Below are 20,527 nucleotides of genomic sequence, written 5' to 3' on the forward strand. Positions count from 1 at the left end.
CAGAAGTCTATGATAGATATAAATTAGTCTGTAATCAAGGAACAGAGGATGTTAGGCAAGCTAAGGCAGATTATTAGATGTCTCTAGCAAAAAATGTAAAGAAAAACAGCAAATACTCCTATAAACAATAGAAGGAAGGGGTTGAATCACATTGGGCCCCTTGATGTCTAGGGGTTAGCTGTTGATGACCCTTCTCAGGTTGCAGACAAATTGAATAGGCATTTTCTCCATGAGGAATTCTTTAGGGAAGGGGATGCCAGACATTTATCAAACTTTAAAGAGGAGTTAAATGACCTTGTGATAACTGAAAGGAAAGTGGAGGAGAAATTATTATTATTATTATTATTGGTCATATGGTGCAAGGAAGTTTGAAAGTTTGTTCCAGCAATCAACTACCCACTGGCTAAAGGCAAATTTCTGCACATCTATTCTATAACTGTCTTTCCTCAATTTGAATTTATGCCCCTCAGCTTCATAATCTGAACAAGAATCCCATCAGAATTAAGCCTGCTCAACCCATCCAAGGCTTTATATACCTCAATCAGATCACCTCGCAAGTACCTAGTCTCCAGATGCTTCATTTTTGCAGAACTTAAGCCTTTCTTGGTAAGAGGACCCCTTCATTCCCCTCACCAATCTTGTTGCCCTTCTTTGTACCCACTCAAGCAACTCTGCATCCTTCCTAAAATGAGTACACAGAACTCAAGAGTGAGTACAATTACTCACTCTTGTACTTGTACAACATTCTACTTGTACTCAAGAGTGAGTACAAGTAGAATAAGTACACAAAACTTGTACACACAACTCAAGGCATGCTTGAGTTGTGTGTACAAGCTTGCCAAATTGCCTTACACAGAGGGATAATCACCTTGTTTTCCTTACTAGCAAAATTCCTGTATATCATTAACAATACCCCATGACCTGCTCTGACAGCCTATCTGCACTGCTCTGATCTGTGCTCATACCACACAGAGGAATGCCACCCCTCTGTGCTCCTCTTTTTGATCTTCTCTGTCTTAAAATCTCTCTACCACATTCTGTCAAATTCATCTATTGCCTCAATCATTCTCCCAACTCCACTAACCACTTGGAATTCTTTGATTTCCTATCTTGAAATCTTGACTTTCTCCAGTTCAACTTTCCCAACATTGAGGTAATTTTCCTTGGCCATTTTAATGCTTACAACTCCAGCTGGCTTCCATTTTCTAGTCCCATGGACCCAGCTGCTGGTTGAGATACTGAGGCTTTTGCAATCACTAATAACCTCACACAGATCATTCATTTACCTATCAGAATACCAGACAATCCTAACCACACAGCCAACATGTTTGATCTTTTTCTCACAAACAACCCTTCTAAGCACACGATCAAGGTGAGCAGTCCTCTTGGCACCTCAGATCACAACTTGGCGATGGTCTCTTCTCTAATGAAGCCTTTCTCTTGTGGCCATTCTCAACCTCGTGTTGTTTGGTACTGCAAGATACAAAATGGTATGATCTGCAAGATTTCTTTTTTTTTTTTTCTCTCTCTCTTTTCCCTGGTCAGATTACTGTTTCAAATCTTCTGATGTCAATGTTTGCTCAGATCATGTCAGTGAAATTATTCTTGTAGGAATAGAATCCTTTATTCCACATTCTACCTTAAAATCTCATCCTTTATCTAAACCTTGGTTTTTCCAAAAAATGTGCTAAGCTGTTCGGGATTAGAATGTTGCATATTGCAATTGGCTTGTATCCAAATTTCCAAGTTTATTTTCTGCCTACAGCAAAGCTCATAATGATTGTATAGTAGTTATTAATCAGTCCAAACAAGATTTTGAACAAGTTAAGAGTAGAAAACTTGCTTCTTGTCCAAGTGGTAGTCAAGCATTCTGGTCTTTTGACAAAGCTATTAGTCACAACTTTTGCGCATCTCATTTGCACATGTCAAAATCAGATGGTTCTATTGCCTTCAGCCAAAGGCAAAGCTGACCTGCTAGCATCCTACTTTTATTCCAACTCATGTACTGATGATCTTGGTAAACCACTTCCTACAACTCCGTTCAATGCCTCCTGTGGTCTTCCATCAAAAGAATGTCAGAAGGATTTTGAACAATCTTAATGCTAATAAAGCTTAAGGTCCTGATGACATTTCTCCACTTGTTCTCAAAACATGTGCTCCTGAACTTACTTCTGTTCCATATCATCTTTTTTTCTCTTTCTTATTCCAAATGTGTTTTCCCCTTCTGCTCATATCCAGCCAGTTCCTAAAAAAGAGTGACAAATCTCTCCCATCCAATTTTCATTTCATTGTAACCACACAGAGAGCCATCTATCATCTTCTACTCTTTCTAAAGTAATGGAAATATCAAGTAACTGCCAACTCTTAAACTATCTAGAAACCTTCCATCTGATCAATGATTGCTAGTACGGATTCTGTCAGTTTTGATCCACAGGTGATATTATGGTTTATGTTACCCATCTGAGGAAAAATTCAATGGAAATGTTTTGTGAAACTCAAGCTGTGGCTCTTGACATTTCAAAGGCTTTTGTTCTTGTTTGGATCTTCACATGTATTTATTTCATAAAGGTCTTCTAAATAAGCTCCCAGCTTATGGTTTCCCAACTATTTTTTGTAATTGGGTATCCAGTTTTCTCCCTGACTGCTCACTGCAGGTGATGGTAGATGGCATTCTGTCTTTTAACTTCTCCACTAATGCTGGCATTCTCCAAAGTACAGTTCTTTCTCCCACTCGTTTATTCTTGTATATTAATAACCTTCTTGCATTAACCAGAAATCCTATCCACAGTTTTGCTGATGACAGCACATTGCATTCCACCTTCCAGTTTAAGAAATTTTGCCCTGTACAAACAGCTTTCACTTCTCAAATATCCACTACCAATTCCTTAAATGCTGATCTCCAGGTAATTCTCCAACTGGGCAAAGATAACTTAGTTGATCCTTCTAAAACTCAGTCCTTTCATATCATGCAAAAAAGGATTCCTTTGCTCCTACGCTTATCTTCAATGACACTCTAATTTCTAGGCAAGATCATATATCGCTATTGGAGATTATCCTGTCTTCTTTTAATCTCTTGGCATAAGCACATTACAAGTATTGCTTCATCTGCATCCAAAAAATGGGTTTCCTTTTTTTTTTTTTTTTTTTTTATGAAAACCCCAAACACGAGAGGTATTAGAATTTATAGTATTTAGTACCGTGCTTGAGTTGGAGGTTTATAAGATGAAAGAAGATATTTGTTGACATTAGACTTGAACTTCTGCAGACTGTAATTTTCAGGAAATATGTATGAAGGAAGGTTGTTCCAGAAAACGGCAGTTGAATGAATAAACAAGGAAGATGAAAAGTTGGTTCCATGAGTTTGAAGTTGCACAGTAAATGGATGTTGGCTGGTGAAGAAACGTGTTCGGACTGTTTTGAAAGAGTGAGCGGGAATTATAGAAGCCAATTCAGAAAAACAGTGCCCATGAAAGTATCTGTAGAAAAGGCATGCAGCAAAAACAGTACACCTATGAGAGAGCAAGTGGAGAGACTCTGTTAGACAGCAGTCATTAATTAACCTAACTGCCCTCTTCTGAATGGAATCTAGAAGCCTGAGAGAGGTTTTGGGGGCACCACCCCAGATGTGGGAACAATATTCCATGGTAAGGCAGATTTGCAATTTGTACAGAGTGAACAACTGTTTGGAAGAAAAATAATGCCGAGAGCAAAAGAAAAAACAAAGTTGTTTGGATGCAGAGAAAGCAATATTTGTAACATGTTTGTGCCAAGATAGATTAGAAGTCAGAGTAATAAGAGATATATCAAATGATATATCTCAAAAGAGATATATCATTTTCCTAGAAATCGGAATGTAAACAAAGATAAGCATAGGAGCGGAACAATCCTTTTTTGCGAGATATAAGACAAGACTGAGTTTTAGAATTGAAATCAACTAAGCTGTCTTTGCCCCACTGGAGAATTACATGGAGATCAGCATTTAAGGAATTGGTAGCTGATATTTGAGAATTTGAAGCTGATTGAGCAGGGCAAGATTTTTCAAAATGGAAAGTGGAATGCAATGTGCTATCATCGGCAAAACTATGGATAGGATTTCCAGTCAATGGAAGAAGGTCGTTAATATACAAGAGGAAAAGAGTGGGGGAAAGATCTGAACGTTGGGGGACACCAGCAGTAGTGGAGCAGTTAGAGGACAGACAGCCATCACCCTCAGTGAGCGATCGGAGAGAAAACTGGATAACCAATTACAAAAAAAAGTTGGCAAACCATAAGATGGAAGCTTCTTTAGAAGACCTTTATGCCAAACACGAAAAACACTAGGATCTAGGGTTTCTTGTTTGCCAAACACGAAAAACTAGGGTTTGGTGAAACACAGGAACAACTGCTTTTGTTTCACCAAACTTTTCCATTGAATTTGTCCATAAATGGGCAACATAAGCCCGAATATAACCAGTGTATCGACACTTATGGAATCCATACTGGCGATCGTTGATCAGACAGAAGGTTTCTAGGTAGTTTAAGAGTTGGCAATTAATTGATATCTCCATTACTTTACAAAGAGTAGAAGTAATGGCAATGGGACGATAATTGGATGGGAGGGACTTGTCACACTTTTTAGGAACAGGCTGGGTATGAGCAAATTTCCAGGCAGAAGGAAAAACACCTTTGGAATAAGAAAGTGAAAAAAGGCAGCAAAGAACAGGAGTAAGTTCAGAAACACAGATTTTGAGAACAAATGGAGAAATACCATCAGGATCTGGAGCTTTCTTAGCATCAAGATTTGTCAAATCCTTCTGTCATTCTTTTGGTAGAAGACCACAGGAGACATTGAATGGAGCATGTTGGGAATGGTGGGAGGTGTTTTATCAAGATCATTAATACATGAGTTGGAAGAAAAATGAGATGCTAGCAGGTCAGCTTTATCCTTGGCTGAAGTGACAACAGAACCATCTGCTTTTGACAGAGGTGGGAGCAGAGCTGGGCAAAAGTTCCAGCCAATAGCTTAAGAGACCAGAATGCTCGGCTACCATTAGGGCAAGAAGCAAGTTTTCTACTCTTAGCCTGTTCAAAATCTAGTTTGGACTGATTAATGACTGCTTTGCAATTGTTGGGGGGGGAGCGCCTCCATAGCCAGGTGGGAAGGAGCAGCAGTGCGTAGCACACGCTTCCTGATTAGACCAGGGTTCGAGCCCATCACCACCAAATACGGAGGATGTGGAAAGGTCAGGGAATGACCACCGCATATTTCTGGAGCAATATGGCCTTAGTTGCTAATGCTCCTAAAAAAAAAAAAAACCCAATAACAATTGTTGTGAGCTTTGGTGTAGGCAGAAAATGAAACTGAAGAATTGGAAACAAGCCAATTACGATATGCAACATTCTTCTCTTGAACAGCCTTAGCACATTTATTGGAAAACCAAGGTTTAGATAATGGACGAGATTTTAATGTGGAGTGTGGAATAAAGGATTCCATTCCTACAAGAATAATTTCACTGACACAATCAGAGCAAATGTTGACATCAGAAGTTTTGAAACAGTAGTCCGACCAAGGAAAAGAATTCTCACAGGTCATCCCATTTTGCATTCTTGTAATGCCAAACAATACGAGGTTGGGAATAGCCATGAGATAAAGGCTCCATTGGAGAAAAAACAATCACCAAGTTGTGATCTGAGGTACCTAAAGGACCACTTACTTCGACCGTGTACTCAAAAAGGGTTGTTTGTGAGAAAAAGGTCAAGCGTGTTGGCTGTATGGGGTTAGGATTGTCCGGTATTCTTGTAGGTAAATGTACAATCTGTGCAAAGTCATTAGAAATTGAATAAGCCTCGGCATCTCGACCAGCTGGTTCGGGGTGACTAGAAAACGGAAGCCAGCTGGAGTTGTGAAAGTTAAAATCACCAAGGAAAATTACCTCACTGTTAGGAAAGTTAGACTGGAGAAAGTCAAGTTGAAAAGAGAGGAAGTCAAAGAGCTCCAAGTCATTAGTGGAGTTGGGAGAACGATAGAGAGAGCAGATGAATTTGACACAATGAGGTAGAGAGATTTTAAGCCAGAGAAGAGCGAAGAGAGGAGATTCCAAATTACCACTTCTCTGACAGGGAATATCGGAATGGACATATGCACAAGCACCACCTTTGAGGCGAAAGGAATCATACAGCGAATTATTTGGGCAACTGAGATAAGCAGTATTTGAATCAACAGATAACTGAGATTCTGTCAGAAAAAGTACATGGGGTTTGGCAGACTGCAAGTGGAAATGGACATCGTTGAGATTGGAATTAAGACCACGTATATTTGTGAAATGAATTAGGAAGTGTTTGGGAGGTTTAGATCTTTTCCCAGATAAGCTTACTCTATTAGTTTGACAATTCAGAGTGTATTCAATAGTATGAAAAAGTGGGGGGGGGACATGCTGTATGAAGTAATGAAATTTTTGGATATGGCATACATGGTAAGAATATAGCCAGATCCTTGACATAACGTGGCCTCAACAATGCTCCCCGCATACTCTACTCGGACTCCCTCCAGTCACTATCTGGCAGAGTAGAGGTAGCAAGATTAAACACTAGCTGATCAGGAAGCCTCCTAAAGAGTTACCAATAGGTTCGGTTTGGTGTACTAACTAGCAGCCAGCCAGCCTGTGAACACCGTTTTAGAGCTGTACCCTCGAAATGTAAGGAAGATTGGATCTTGCCATGATGTTCATCATAAACTCAAAAGTCATCAGCCATACTGCATGATGGAAGAGATGGGGAAGAGTTGATCTTATCTTAACTCTGGAGACTAAACATGAGTTCCACCACTTCAAGCCTCGAATAAGCAAAGTGGTGGTATTGCACCGGTTGATGAGTTTGCTCTTGCCATTACTTTTTCTTCCAAATAGCTGTTCACTCTGTACAAATCACAAATCCGCCCTACCATGGAATATTGTTTCCTTATTTGGGGTGGTATCCCCAAAACCTCTCTCAAGCTTTTAGATTCCATTCAAAAGAGGGCAGTTAGGCTAATTAATGAATCATCTTTAACAGAGTCTCTCCACTCTCTGACTCATAGACGTTCTGTTTCTGCTGCATGCCTTTTCTATAGATATTTCCATGCCACCGTTCTTCTGAATTGGCTTCTATAATTCCCGCTCGCTTGCACACTCTCTCTTCCAAAGCAGTCTGAACACATGCCACTAACAGTTAACATCCTTTTACTGTCCAACTTCAAACTCACAAAACCAACTTTTCTTCTTCCTCATTTATTCATTCAATTTCCATTCCCTGCAACAACCTTCCTTCACACATATTTCCTGAAAATTGCAATCTACAGAAAAAATAAAGTATAAAGAAGATACTTGTCAATAAGTATCTTCTTTCATCTTTTCAACTTTCAGTTCATGCACAGTACTAAGTAGTAGAGGTTCTAATACCTCTTGTGTTTGGAATTTCCATACAGAAAAAAAAAAAAAAAAAAAAACAGTGTGCACGGCATCCTGGTTTTCAACTGGGGTGCCTCAACGACATTCTTGGGGTAACGTGTAATTTTGGTTTAAGTTACTTAAAGTTATTATTATTTTTTTTTTTTTTTTTAAATTTGTATATATATTTCATTATAAAAAGGTGCACGGTATCCATTGTATCTTTTTAATTTTGTGGTGATCTTTATTTAGTAACTCTATATAAAGAATAAAATTATTATATAGGTATATATTAAAGGGTCAAAAACCACTGTGTTAGGTATTTCTTTTGGCCTAGGGGTGCCATGAAAAAATTACTGGGACACTAAGGGTGCCGTGAACCGAGTAAGTTTGGGAACCTCTGAGTTAGATAGAGTATTTCAACAATAAGTTACTTAATGGTATTAAAAGAGAACAAGCAAGCATGCTCCTTAAAATACTCTGGTTTTTCTACATGAGTATCTGATACATTATTCATAAATAAAATAAAGGCCAACCTTGCTTTTATTTATCAATTAGCTGCAAGTTAAATTTGTTTTTTTGTTAAAATAGTTAAAATATTTTAATTAATGGTAAATATCATCAGACTGCAGCAGTTATGTCACAGGGTCCTACAAGAACAAAAAGCCTGATTCAGTAGATGTTGTCTGTTGCTTAGGAAGTCAATTAATTTGAGGTAAACCAAAGCGAGCATTTAGTGTATTCTGATGCTTATTTTAAAGAAATTAATCCCCTCACACCTGTTTTCTTACCTTACAGATGGTACTACAGTCTCAGAGTGCAAGTGGACAGATATAGCATAAATTGGAAAAACAGCTGATAAAAAAGCAGTAGTATGACAAGATGTCACAGTGCTTTAAAGTTGCAAATGCAAAGAATTAAAGATATGTAAGTAGCAGACAAAACAAATGAAATTACAGAAATACGTAAAACAGATGGAACATTTCCATCCAGTTTTATTATTATTATTGTATAAATATTATTATTATTAGCCATATGGTGCAAGGAAGCCTGAAGCTTATGCTGCACCAGACAAAAAAAGTGAGTGAGTGAGTGAGTGAGTGAGTGAGTGAGTGAGTGAGTGTGTCAGAAGTAGAAGGGAATCACCAAGAAAGAGAAGTATGATGATATCCAGCTTAGGACCCAGGGTCCTAAGCTGGATATCATCATACTTCTCTTTCTTGGTGAATAGGAATAGTTATTTCTATTCTAGCCTGAAAACAGACAAGACTTTTTAAAAACAGATGATTGATTGCTAGAACAAACTCCCATTTGTTAGTAATAGTAGCAATCAAGGCATATGATGCAAGAAGTGGGTAGTTTGAATGAATTCCAGGAAGAACTAGGCAAATTATTGGAGGGGGATGGACAAGATGTAGGAAGTTTTATTTATTATTATTTTTTTTTTTTTTTTGGCTGATGCTTCATAAGCTTGCTTTCTTGCATCATATACTACTAATAATAATAATGTGTCTTTAATTCCTTGCCATTTCAAATTTTGAGTGCCATGTGGTATCTTTTTAAGTTCCTTATCTTATCAATTGTTTTTCCAATTTGTGTTATCTGATGTCCACTCTCTCTTTCTCTCTCTCTTTCTAATGAGACAGTACCCCTGTCAGAATGGAAAGTCTTCTAAATAAATAACAAAATTTTCTCTTTTAGTAAGTGCTTTTTGGTAAAACGTATTGCAATGCCTTATTAAAAAATAAGGTGAATCTAACACAGTTTAAAAGCTAAGGTAGTGTTCCTTTTATTCTACAGTTTTCCATAGTTTCATTGAACCTGCTTGACATCTCTCTTTAATCTTAAAGAATACAGATGAATCTGACTAAATTAAATCTTAACCTTAAATAACTTGGCAACACTGAATAAGACTGCATTCACAAAAGAAAGATATGGACAACTCAGATGTCGAGATGCCTCTTCACTTCCATGGTATACAAACACTTTTTCACAATAGCACAACGTACTGTGCCCAAGTTTGGAAACCTTTTGCCTTTGTCACATATAGTAATTAGATTCAATGGAAAGGTTCGGTGAAACACAAGTAGTTGCTCTCGACATCTCAAAGGCTTTCGATCGTGTTTGGCATAAAGGTCTTCTAAACAAGCTTCCATCTTATGGTTTGCCAACTGTTTTTAGTAATTGGTTATTTAGTTTTCTCTCTGATCGCCGACTGAGGGTAATGGTAGATGGCTCTCTGTCTTCTAACTTCTCCACTAATGCCGGTGTCCCCCAAGGTTAAGTTCTTTCCCCCACTCTTTTCCTCTTGTATATTAATGACCTTCTTCCATTGACTGGAAATCCTATCCATAGTTTTGCCGATGATAGCACATTGCATTCCACTTTCCATTTTGAGAAACCTTGTCCTGCTCAATCAGCTTCAACTTCTCGAAAATCTGCTACCAATTCCTTAAATGCCGATCTTTAGGTAATTCTCCAGTGGGGCAATGACAACTTAGTTGATTTCAACCCTTCTAAAACTCAGTGCCGCAAAAAGGATTCTTCTGCTCCTATGCTTATCTTTAGTGACACTCCGATTTCTAGGCAAAATGATATATCTCTTTTGGAGATTACCCTGACTTCTAATCTCTCTCTCTTGGCACAAGAACATTACAAATATTGCTTCCTCTGCATCTAAAAAAAACTTGGTTTTTCTCTTTCGCTCTCGGCATTACTTTTCTTCCAAACAGCTGCTCACTCTGTATAAATCGCAAATTCGCCCTACCATGGAATATTGTTCCCACATCTGGGGTGGTGCCCCCAAAACCTCTCTCAGGCTTCTTGATTTCATTCAGAAGAGGGCAGTTAGGTTAATTAATGATTCATCTCTAACAGAGTCTCTCTACTCGCTGTCTCATAGACGTACTGTTTCTGCTGCATGCCTCTTCTACAGATACTTCCACGGGCACTGTTCTTCTGAATTGGCTTCTATAATTGCCACTCTCTCTTTCAAAACAGTCCGAACACGTGCCGCCACCAGCCAACATGCATTTACTGTCCAACTTCAAACTCATAGAACCAACTTTTCATCTTCCTTGTTTATTCATTCAACTGCCGTTTTCTGGAACAACCTTCCTTCATACGTATTTCCTGAAAATTGCAGTCTACAGAAGTTCACGTCCAATGTCAACAAATATCTTCTTTCATCTTCTCAACCTCCAACCCAAGCATGATACTAAGTACTATAAGTTCTAATACCTCTCGTGTTTGGGGTTTACATAAAAAAAAAAAAAAAAAAAGGTCAAAAATTCTGAAAACTATTTTCTCCAAAGCAAGAATTAAAATAAATGAAAATCACAATTACCTTATATGAAATGGTTTCAGAAAAAGAAGCATTCTCTAGAACTTCACTAGTAAAAATAACTCCTGCTAAAACTGATGGTTGGTGAGTTTGATTACTAAGAAAATAATCCACAACATCTTCTTCAGTTTCAAAACCTGGAACACATTGAATACACATACATTAAAAATAATAATAATAAATATAACACTGAAATATTATGGTATGCTTGTGTCTGGAGAAATAGGGTGTATATTCTGGTAAAAAATAATTACAGTAAAACCTCAATTTAATGGATTATGTGAGGGTGAAGGCCTGTCCACTAAATTTGATCATACTTTAAACTCAAAAGAAATAATATTTCCAAAGTTGCTACAAAATAAAAATCATTAAACACTGTAATACTGTATGTTAACATATTTATTATGTGGAGAGTGCTTGAAAGTTTGCTGTGTTATACAGTGGCAAGAAAAACTCCAATTAAAGCTTATTCAGTTGTATCAGATGTCGTAGAGAATCATCTGATCGTCACTGGAGGTTCAGATGATTTCAGTGAACTACAACATCTGATACAATTGATAGAAAATGGTTTACTTATGATAGAAAGTGATGGTGAGGAATATCCTGGCTTCCTGGCACTCTTTGCTTTATTGTGAAAATATTGTATATACGGCAAATAACTACAACTGAGACAGTTATGTCATCAGGTCTCATATGGATAAAGTTCCTGGTTCAGGACACCATATTATTTCCAAAATCCATTATTAAACTGAGGTGCGCTAAAGAGAGGGTATATCATACTATTATAAAAAACAATTAGCTAATGAATTTTAAATTTATTAGCATTAGCATTAGTAGAGGCATTTGATGCAAGAAAGCAAGCTTATGCAGCATCAGACAAAAAAAAAAATAATAAAATAAAATAAATAAATAAAAAAAAAAATAACCACTTCCACTTCACCCCTCTGTTCGTTCGAAATACCTGTCCAGCTGAGCCTTAAACTTATTCAGGCTATCAACTTCCACAACAAGGGATGGAAGTCTGTTCCACCAACCAACCACCCGCTGGCTAAAGGCAAATTTCCGCACGTCTATCCTACATCTGTCTTTCCTCAATTTGAATTTATGCCCTCTCAGGTGATTACTCTTTGAGGGCGCTAACTCTCTTTAGAAAATACAGCTGTGAGTTACAGGCTCTGAAAAAAACGATAAGTGTTTGCTTTTTATTTACATAATTGTTATTTTATATTTTACTTAATACGTAGTCTTATAGTTTTAATTACGCTGGTTATTTTTATTTTAATTTATATAAACAGTTTTTGTAGATATACGTAATACTTTATAAAACCGTTATTTCGTTCGAATATTGCAGGCATTGTTTTTGTATATAGTGATAGGGAATTCAAATTTTTAATTGAGGTAGCTAGGTAGCTCCAACGTATAATTATAGAAACAGTAATACGCTTCACTGTTTCTATTAGATAGCGTAGTATTGACATTTAATTAATTTAATTTATTGATTTTATTAATTTAAAGTATTATGCCCCAAACTAGAGCAGCAAAGCAACGGGCACAAAGTGGCAGGAGTGCTGTGACTCGGGGGAGAACTGAGGGGGGCAATTCTCCAACGCATCACAGCCTAAAAAAATGTGCAACTTGTGAAATGTTTGCCGAACTATCTGGAACGGAACATGATATTGCCATGGGGGATGTCTTTGTGTGTGTGTGCAATGTAAGGAGTGTAAGGAAATCAGGCGACAACTCAGCGTTGTTATAGGCCTATATGAGAGTTTGAAGGACAGGGTGGATGCCCTCGAAAGATTTAAATTGAGGGGCCCATCGGGCTCTCAGCTGCCCACATCAACGCCAGAGCTTCCACTTGGTCATCACACAACACAGCAGCAACCCCCAAGGCAGAATGCGCTGGTCCCTCAGGAACTAGTAGTTGCTGGTGACTCTATTGTCAGGGAAACGGGGAACATGCTTTGTAAAAAGGATAGGTGGAACAGGACCAAGGTATGTCTGCCAGGGGCAAAGGTTGATGACGTTGTAGAGCAGATATCATCTTTTAAGGGCACAAAAGGTGATATAGTTGTACACGTTGGCAATAATGATATCAAGAGTAGGAGAACAGCAGAATTGCTTAACAAGCACAGGTCACTGTTGAAAAAAAGCTGTGAAATAGGGTTGAATTTGAAAGTGTCTGCAATTCTGCTCAGACACGATAGGAGGGAGTATATGAGGAGAGCCTTGTCGATCAATTCGGCCCTGGAAAGATTGTGCAAGGCTCAAGGGATAGAATTTTTTTTTCAGCCTGGACTGTACTTGTTAACAGGAGAGACTGCTTCTACAGGGATGGGATACACTTAAATAGAAAGGGTGCAAGAATATTTGCTGATGTAATCGAGGCAGTGTTAGGTGGGTCAGAAAACTGATAGCTTGGGGGGATACAAGGACTAATAGTTTAACAGTAGCCGCAGGCAGAGGTGAAGGTGATTCTTGCACAACTTCTATTAGAATAAGTAGCGACCTGGAGCATGGGATGTTGGGGGTTTCCGGGACGGGTGGCGGTCATCGTGGAACGGGTGGGTATATGGGATGTGTTAGGGTAACAAAGAATAGGAATAGGAGCATGTATGCTTGCATGTATACCAATGCTAGAAATATAGTAAATAAATTTGATGAATTTGAAGTGTTGGTCAAGACATAAAAGGCGGATATTGTTGGGATATCAGAGACATGGTGTCAGACTGATATAAGGAATGCCGAACTGGAATTTGGGGAGTACAATGTGTACAGAAAGGATAGACAGGATAGGAAGGGAGGAGATGTTATACAGTTAATTAAGAAAAACATAAAATCAAAAGAAGTGCATCCAGTTGTTATAGATGAACAGTGCACTGTTGAGCCAGTTTGGTGTGACATAAGCACTGCGAAAGTAAAAATAAGAGTAGGAGTGTGTTATAGGCCTAATGACTCAAATGAGTACAATGAACAATTGTACAGAGAAATAGAGTGGGCTAGTAAATCGGAATGTCTTATAATGGGGGATTTCAACTTCCCAGATATTGACTGTAACTTGTGGGTTGGGCACTCACACACTAGTCAGACATTTGTGGATTTATTGGATGATTGTTTTCTGCAGCAGCATGTTCAAGAGGCAACCAGAGGAAAGTAATACTCTTGATCTGGTTATCAGCAGTGATCATTCATGTATTAGGAATTTGCAGATAAAAGAACCACTAGGTGGCAATGATCAACAGTGTACTGACGTGGGATTTACTTAAAGATTTAATTACCATCAGGGGTAAAGGAAAGGGTTTTTTCTTCCGTAAAGGCGAGTACAGTGGTCTCCGACAGTTTTTAAATTCTGTACAGTGGAATCAACTGATGATGTTACCAACAGTAAATTCTAAGTGGGAAGCATTCAAGAAAATTAATCGTGGATGCTACTAAACGTTTCATACCTATTAAGAAATATTGTTCAAGGTTTTGGCCTAAATGGTTGTCAAATGAACTAATGAGACTCATAACAGGGAAGAAAAATGCTTGGGATGCATACAAATTAACACGTGACACAGAAGCCTATGATAGCTACAAGTTGATCTGTAACCAAATTACAAAGGAGGTTAGGCAGGCGAAGGCAGATTATGAGAAATCCTTGGCAAAAGATGCTAAGAAAAACAGCAAGGATTTCTTTACTTATATAAACTCTAAAAAGAAGGGGATGAATCTGATTGGTCCACTTGACATCGATGGTTCGACTGTTGATGATCCTGCTCAGATAGCAAACAAACTGAATGAGTATTTTGCATCTACATTCCCACGTGAGGAATTATTAAGGTTTGAAAATGGCAGAAGGTTATCAAATTGTAGCAAGATACTTAATGATTTTGTAATAACTGAGAGCAAAGTGGAAGAGAAATTGTTGAAGTTAAACGTAAGAAAAGCACCTGGGGTGGATGGGATCTATCCAGTTATATTAAAGGAGGCGGCAAAGCAACTAAGCAAACCGTTAGCCATAATTATGAGAGCATCCTTGGACTCAGGGGAGGTTCCCACAGACTGGAGATGTGCAAATGTATCCCCAATTCACAAAGGGGGATCGAAGGGTGACACGGGTAATTATAGACCAGTTAGTTTAACTTCTGTTCCGGGTAAAATAATGGAGTCGCTGGTTAAAGATGCATTGCAGGATCATCTAGACAAGACTGCAGCAATAATTCAGACACAGCATGGGTTTGTTAAGGGAAAGTCTTGTCTGACAAATTTGATAGAATATTATGATGTGGTTACAAAGGAACTGGATGCAAAAAATAATTTTGATATCATATATTTGGATTTCAGGAAAGCTTTTGACACTGTTGTGCATGGAAGACTATTGTACAAATTGCAGCAGAATGGTATTAAGGGTAAGTTGCTACAATGGATAAAAGGATGGTTAAGTGGGAGAAGACAGAGGTTTTTTTTTTTTTTTTTTTGATTTGGTAGTTGTTGGCGCATCGTCTTCTGTGGCCATATTGCACCTCCCAAGGTTTTTTGCAGTACTTTGATCCAAGCCCGAGGCGGGAATCGAACCCGCGACCTTTGGGTTGCCGGGCAGGTACTTTACCCACTCGGCTAGCCCGGTCGGCCGAAGACAGAGGGTATTAATCAATGGGTGCTGGTCTTCTTGGACTAATGTTATTAGTGGAGTCCCACAGGTTTCAGTGTTGGGTCCACTGTTGTTTTGTATATTTATCAATGATATTGATGAAGGAATATCAGGCTTAGTGTCGAAGTTTGCAGATGATACAAAGGTTGGCATGGTTGTTAATATCAGTAATGGCAGTGTGCTACTGCAACAGGATCTAGATAATTTGGGCAGATCGGCTAAGAAGTGACAACTGAAGTTTAACCTTGACAAATGCAAAGTACTGCATATGGGTAGAAGTAACCCCAGAGAAACGTACCAACTGTGTGGTATACACTTAAGATGGTAGAAAATGAAAAGACCTGGGAGTAATTGTGCAGGCAGATATGAAGTTTTCTGAGCAATTATGAAGATATGAAGTTTTCGTAGCAGGGAAAAGGAGGTGATTATCCCTCTGTATAAGGCAATGGTCAGGCCACACCTTCAGTACTGCGTATAAGTCTGGAGGCCTCATTTTAGGAAGGATGTAGATTTACTTGAGGTTGTACAGAGAAGGGCAACAAGATTAGTGAGGAGAATGAAGGGATCCTCTTATCAAGAGAGGCTTAAGTTCTGCAAATTGCAGTGGCTGGAGACTAGGCACCTGCGCGGTGATCTGATTGAGGTGTATAAGGCCTTGAATGGGTTCAGCACGCTGAATTCTGATGGGATCCTTCCACTTGTTCAGATTACGAACCTAAGGGGGCATAAATTCAAATTAAGAAAAGACATGTAGATTGGATGTGCGGAAATTTGCCTTTAGCCAGCGGGTAGTTAATTGCTGGAACAAACTTCCATCTGTCGTTGTGGAAGTTGATAGGTTGAATAAATTTAAGGAGGAACTGGACAGGCATTTGGAGGAAATGGTGTGATTTTTTTTTTTTTTTTTTTTGGCTGATGCTGCATAAGCTCATACATTTGCTTTCTTGCATCACATACCACTACTACTACTACCACTACTACTCTGAGCAAGAGGGAGAATCCCATCAGCATTGAGCATGCTCAAACCATTCAAGGCTTTATACACCTCTATCAGATCACCTTGCTGGTGCCTAGTCTCCAGACATTGTAATTTGCAAAACTTAAGCCTTTCTTCATAAGAGCACCCCTTTGTTCCATTCACTACTCTTGTTGCCCTTCTCTGTACTCGTTCCAGCAGCTCTACATCCTTCTTGAAACGAGGCCTCCAGGCCTGTATACAGTACTTTAGGTGTGGTCTGACCATTGCCTTATACAAGGGAATAATCTCCTCCTTATCCCTGCTAGAAAAATTCCTATATATCATTGACAATACACCATGAGCTAATCTTGCAGCCCGTCTGCACTGCTCAGAGAACTTCATATCTGCCTGCACAACCACCCCAGGTCCTTTTCATTCTCTACCACTGTCAGTGTGGTACCACAGAGTTGATACGTTGCTCTGGGGTTGCTGTTTCCCATATGTAGTACTTTACATTTGTCAATGTTAAACTTCATTTGCCACCTCTTGGCCCATCTGCTCAACCTTTCCAGATCCTGTTGCAGCAGCATAGTGTCAGTAGTGTCCTTGACAAGCCTGCCAACCTTCGTATCGTCTGCAAACTTGGACATTAAGCTTGATATACCATCATCAATATCATTTATAAATACAGAAAACAATAATGGACCCAATACTGAACCCTGATGGACTCCACTAATAACATGATGAGCAGTGTTCATTGATTACCACTCTCTGTCTTCTCCCCCTCAACCACCCCTTTATCCATAGCAGCAATTGGCCTTCAATGCCACACTGCTCCAATTTGTGCAGCAGTCTTCCATGTGCAACAGTATCAAAAGCCTTTCTAAGATCCAAATATATAATATCAAAGTTATTCCCTGCATCCAGTTCTTTTGTGACTGCATCATAGTATCCAATCAAATTGGTCAGGAAAGACTTCCCCTTAACAAAACCATGCTGTGTCCGAGTTATAACTGAAGTCTTGTCTAGATGATCCTGCAGTGCTTCTTTAACCAGTGCCTCCATTAATTTTCCGAGAACAGAAGTTAAACTCACAGGTCTATAATTACTTGTGTCAGCCTTTGATCCTCCTTTGTGAATTGGGGTCACATTTGCACATCTCCAGTCCATGGGTACCTCCCCTGAGTCCAAGGAAGCTCTCATAATTATGGCTAAGGGTTTGCTGCCTCCTTTAATATAACTGGATAGATCCCATTCACCCCAGGTATCTTTCTTGTGTTTATATTCAACAATTTCTCCTCCACTTTACTCTCAGTTATTACAAGATTCTCTAGCTTACTGCCAGAGTTGAATACACCTCTGGCATTCCCCTCGCTGAATAACTCCTCATGTTCAATGGAAATTCAGTTCAATGGAAAAGTTTGGTGAAACACAAGCAGTTGCTCTTGACAACTCAAAAGGCTTTCGATTGTGTTTGGCATAAAGGTCTTCTAAAGAATCTTCTATCTTATGGTTTTCAACTGCTTTTTGTAATTGGTTATCCAGTTTGATCTCTGATTGCTTACTGAGGGTGCTGGTAGATGGCTCTCTGTCTTCTAACTTCTCCACTAATGCTGTTGTCTCCCAAGTTTCAGATCTTTCCTCCACTCTTTTCCTCTTGTATATTAATGACCTTCTTCCATTGACTGGAAATCCTATCCATAGTTTTGCCGATGATAGCACATTGCATTCCACTTTCCATTTTGAAAAACCTTGTCCTGCTCAATCAGCTTCAACTTCTCGAATATCCACTACCAATTCCTTAAATACCAATCTCCTAGTAATTCTCCAGTGGGGCAAAGACAACTTAGTTGATTTCAATCCTTCTAAAACTCAGTCTTGTCTTGTATCTTCCAAAAAGGATTCTTCTGCTTCTATGCTTCAGTGACACTCCGATTTCTCGGCAAAATGATATATCTCTTTTGGGTATTACTCTGACTTCTAATCTCGCTTGGCACAAGCACATTACAAATATTGCTTCCTCTGCATCTAAAAAGCTTGGTTTTCTCTTTCGCTCTCGGCATTACTTTTCTTCCAAACAGCTGTTCACTCTGTACAAATCTCAAATCTGCCCTACCGTGGAATACTGTTCCCACATCTGGGGCAGTGCACCCCAAAACCTCTCTCAGGCTTCTAGATTCCAATCAGCAGAGGCCAGTTAGGTTAATTAATGACTCCTCTCTAACAAAGTCTCTCCACTCTCTGTCTTACAGACGTACTGTTTCTGTTGCATGTCTTTTCTACAAATACTTCCATGGTCACTGTTCTTCTGAATTTGCTTCTATAATTCCCACTCTCTCTCTCTCTCTCTCTCTCTCTCAAAACACTCCAAACACGTGCCAACATCCATTTACTGTCCAACTTCAAACTCACAGAACCAACTTTTCATATTCCTCGTTTATTTATTCAACTGCCTGCCATTTTCTGGAACAACCTTCCTTCATACGTATTTCCTGAAAATTACAGTCTACAGAAGTTCAAGTCTAATGTCAACAAATATCTTCTTTCGTCTTATCAACCTCCAACCCAAGCACGGTACTAAGTACTATAGGTTCTAATACCTCTCATGTTTGGAGTTTTCATAAAAAAAATAAAAAAAAAAAATTCAAGCATGCAATTGTAGATACTACTAGGCTTTGTACACCAAGAGATACTGTTCAAGGCTTATACCTAGATGGATGAAATGATGAGACTTGAATAAAACTAGAAAAATTAATGGGTGATACAGATGCCTATACAGCAGATATAAACTAATCTGCAATTTTGTCACAAAGGAGGTTAGTATGCTAAGGCAAATTACAAGATGTCTCTGGCATAGAAAAGCAGCAAAGACTTCTTTACTCGTGTAAACACTAAAAGGAAAGAGATGAATCACACTGTCTCTTTGGAGCGGAGTTGGGGGGAACCACATTACAATTAACACTATACACTTTAGTCTCTGGATTTTTTTTTTTTTTTTTTGGATGTCCAGTTACTGAAGATTTTTTTTTTTTTTTTGACTTCTTTGACAACCATCTTTAAATCATTCATCCATACTCTTTTAGTTTTATTATTTTAATTAAACTTCAAGTCAACCGTATGGTCTGTCCAGACAAGGTACTCTTAATTTTAAAGAGGTTCAATATCATTTCAGTAATGTAAGTAAAAGTTCATTTTCATTTTATAAAGGTGATATTAGGAAAGGCAGAGGACCATTTCTAATGATAATTTTGTTTTTCTAATTCTGCTGAAATCTTATATTGTATTTCAGCAGAATTAGAAATATTTATATTGTATTAATTAGTATAATAACATATATGGCATAAGTACTTTTCATAATTACGATCTGCAAACAAGAATGGCTATCTACAAAAGCATTCTTATAAAATCACTTATCACAATCTTAACATTAATGAGTGTCCTAATTTCTAAATTTCAATAACTTGGTTGATCACCTGAATAGAAAATACCATCACTGAATTTTTGGAGCAACATAAATCCCATAATATTTTATAAAATATTGTCCAAGTATTCAACATTATAAACCCTTATTTTTAACAAGTCCATACCTTGTACTGCAATCCTGGGTTTCAGTTTTTCTTTTACATGGGACATCACATTTTTAATACGAGTTAAATCTGGTGCATATAGCACAGTCCATACAGGCTCACCCATCTGTAAACTTGGGGTTAAATTTTGAGGTAAATGATCAATATCAAAAGGCTCAAATATAGTTGCATTTCCAACAGGATCAGGTTGAACTGATAAACGAATTACAAGTAGAAGAAGAGAAAATATACAGGGTAATCCAAATTCAAATAACGTGACCACTGGATGTCTTAACTGGAGCACAAAATTCTTCCACAGCAAAAGCAAAAACTGCTTTACACAAGTCATTTTTGTTGTTAAATTTCCTATATTAAAAATAAATAAGCCTGTATTAGTACCACTTGATTCATAATAAATGAAAATAAAATCAACTGTTTTTCTTCAATCTCTACAGGGTCATAAAATTTAAGAAATTAATTTTTTTTATTATTTTATTTCCAATACTTTCATATATAAAATATTTTAAATGAAACTTGATTAACAGCTGAAATGCAATAAAAACAAACCTTTATACAAAATTTATAAGATAAATTTTGCAAAACATAACATGAGCCATAATATCA

The 20,527-nt window shown here is 38.1% G+C and overlaps 1 protein-coding gene across 1 annotated transcript in view; it reads right to left on the minus strand.

Annotated features, from left to right (window-relative positions):
- LOC150076806 (phospholipid-transporting ATPase ABCA3-like) overlaps positions 1–20,527 on the minus strand; it is a 354,775-nt gene that overhangs the window by 313,872 nt on the left and 20,376 nt on the right. Inside the window, exons 2-3 of the mRNA XM_090385684.1 lie at positions 19,925–20,269; positions 10,750–10,883 (exon numbers count right to left, since the gene is read on the minus strand). Of these exons, the coding sequence (XP_090241810.1) occupies positions 10,750–10,883; positions 19,925–20,252 (462 nt within the window). The 5' untranslated portion in view covers positions 20,253–20,269. The remainder of the gene's footprint in view (positions 1–10,749; positions 10,884–19,924; positions 20,270–20,527) is intronic.

This window comes from Mastigoproctus giganteus, chromosome 12 (genome assembly GCF_048544385.1).
Source record: "Mastigoproctus giganteus isolate SK-2022 chromosome 12, ASM4854438v1, whole genome shotgun sequence".
In the NCBI taxonomy this organism is placed as follows: domain Eukaryota; kingdom Metazoa; phylum Arthropoda; class Arachnida; order Uropygi; family Thelyphonidae; genus Mastigoproctus; species Mastigoproctus giganteus.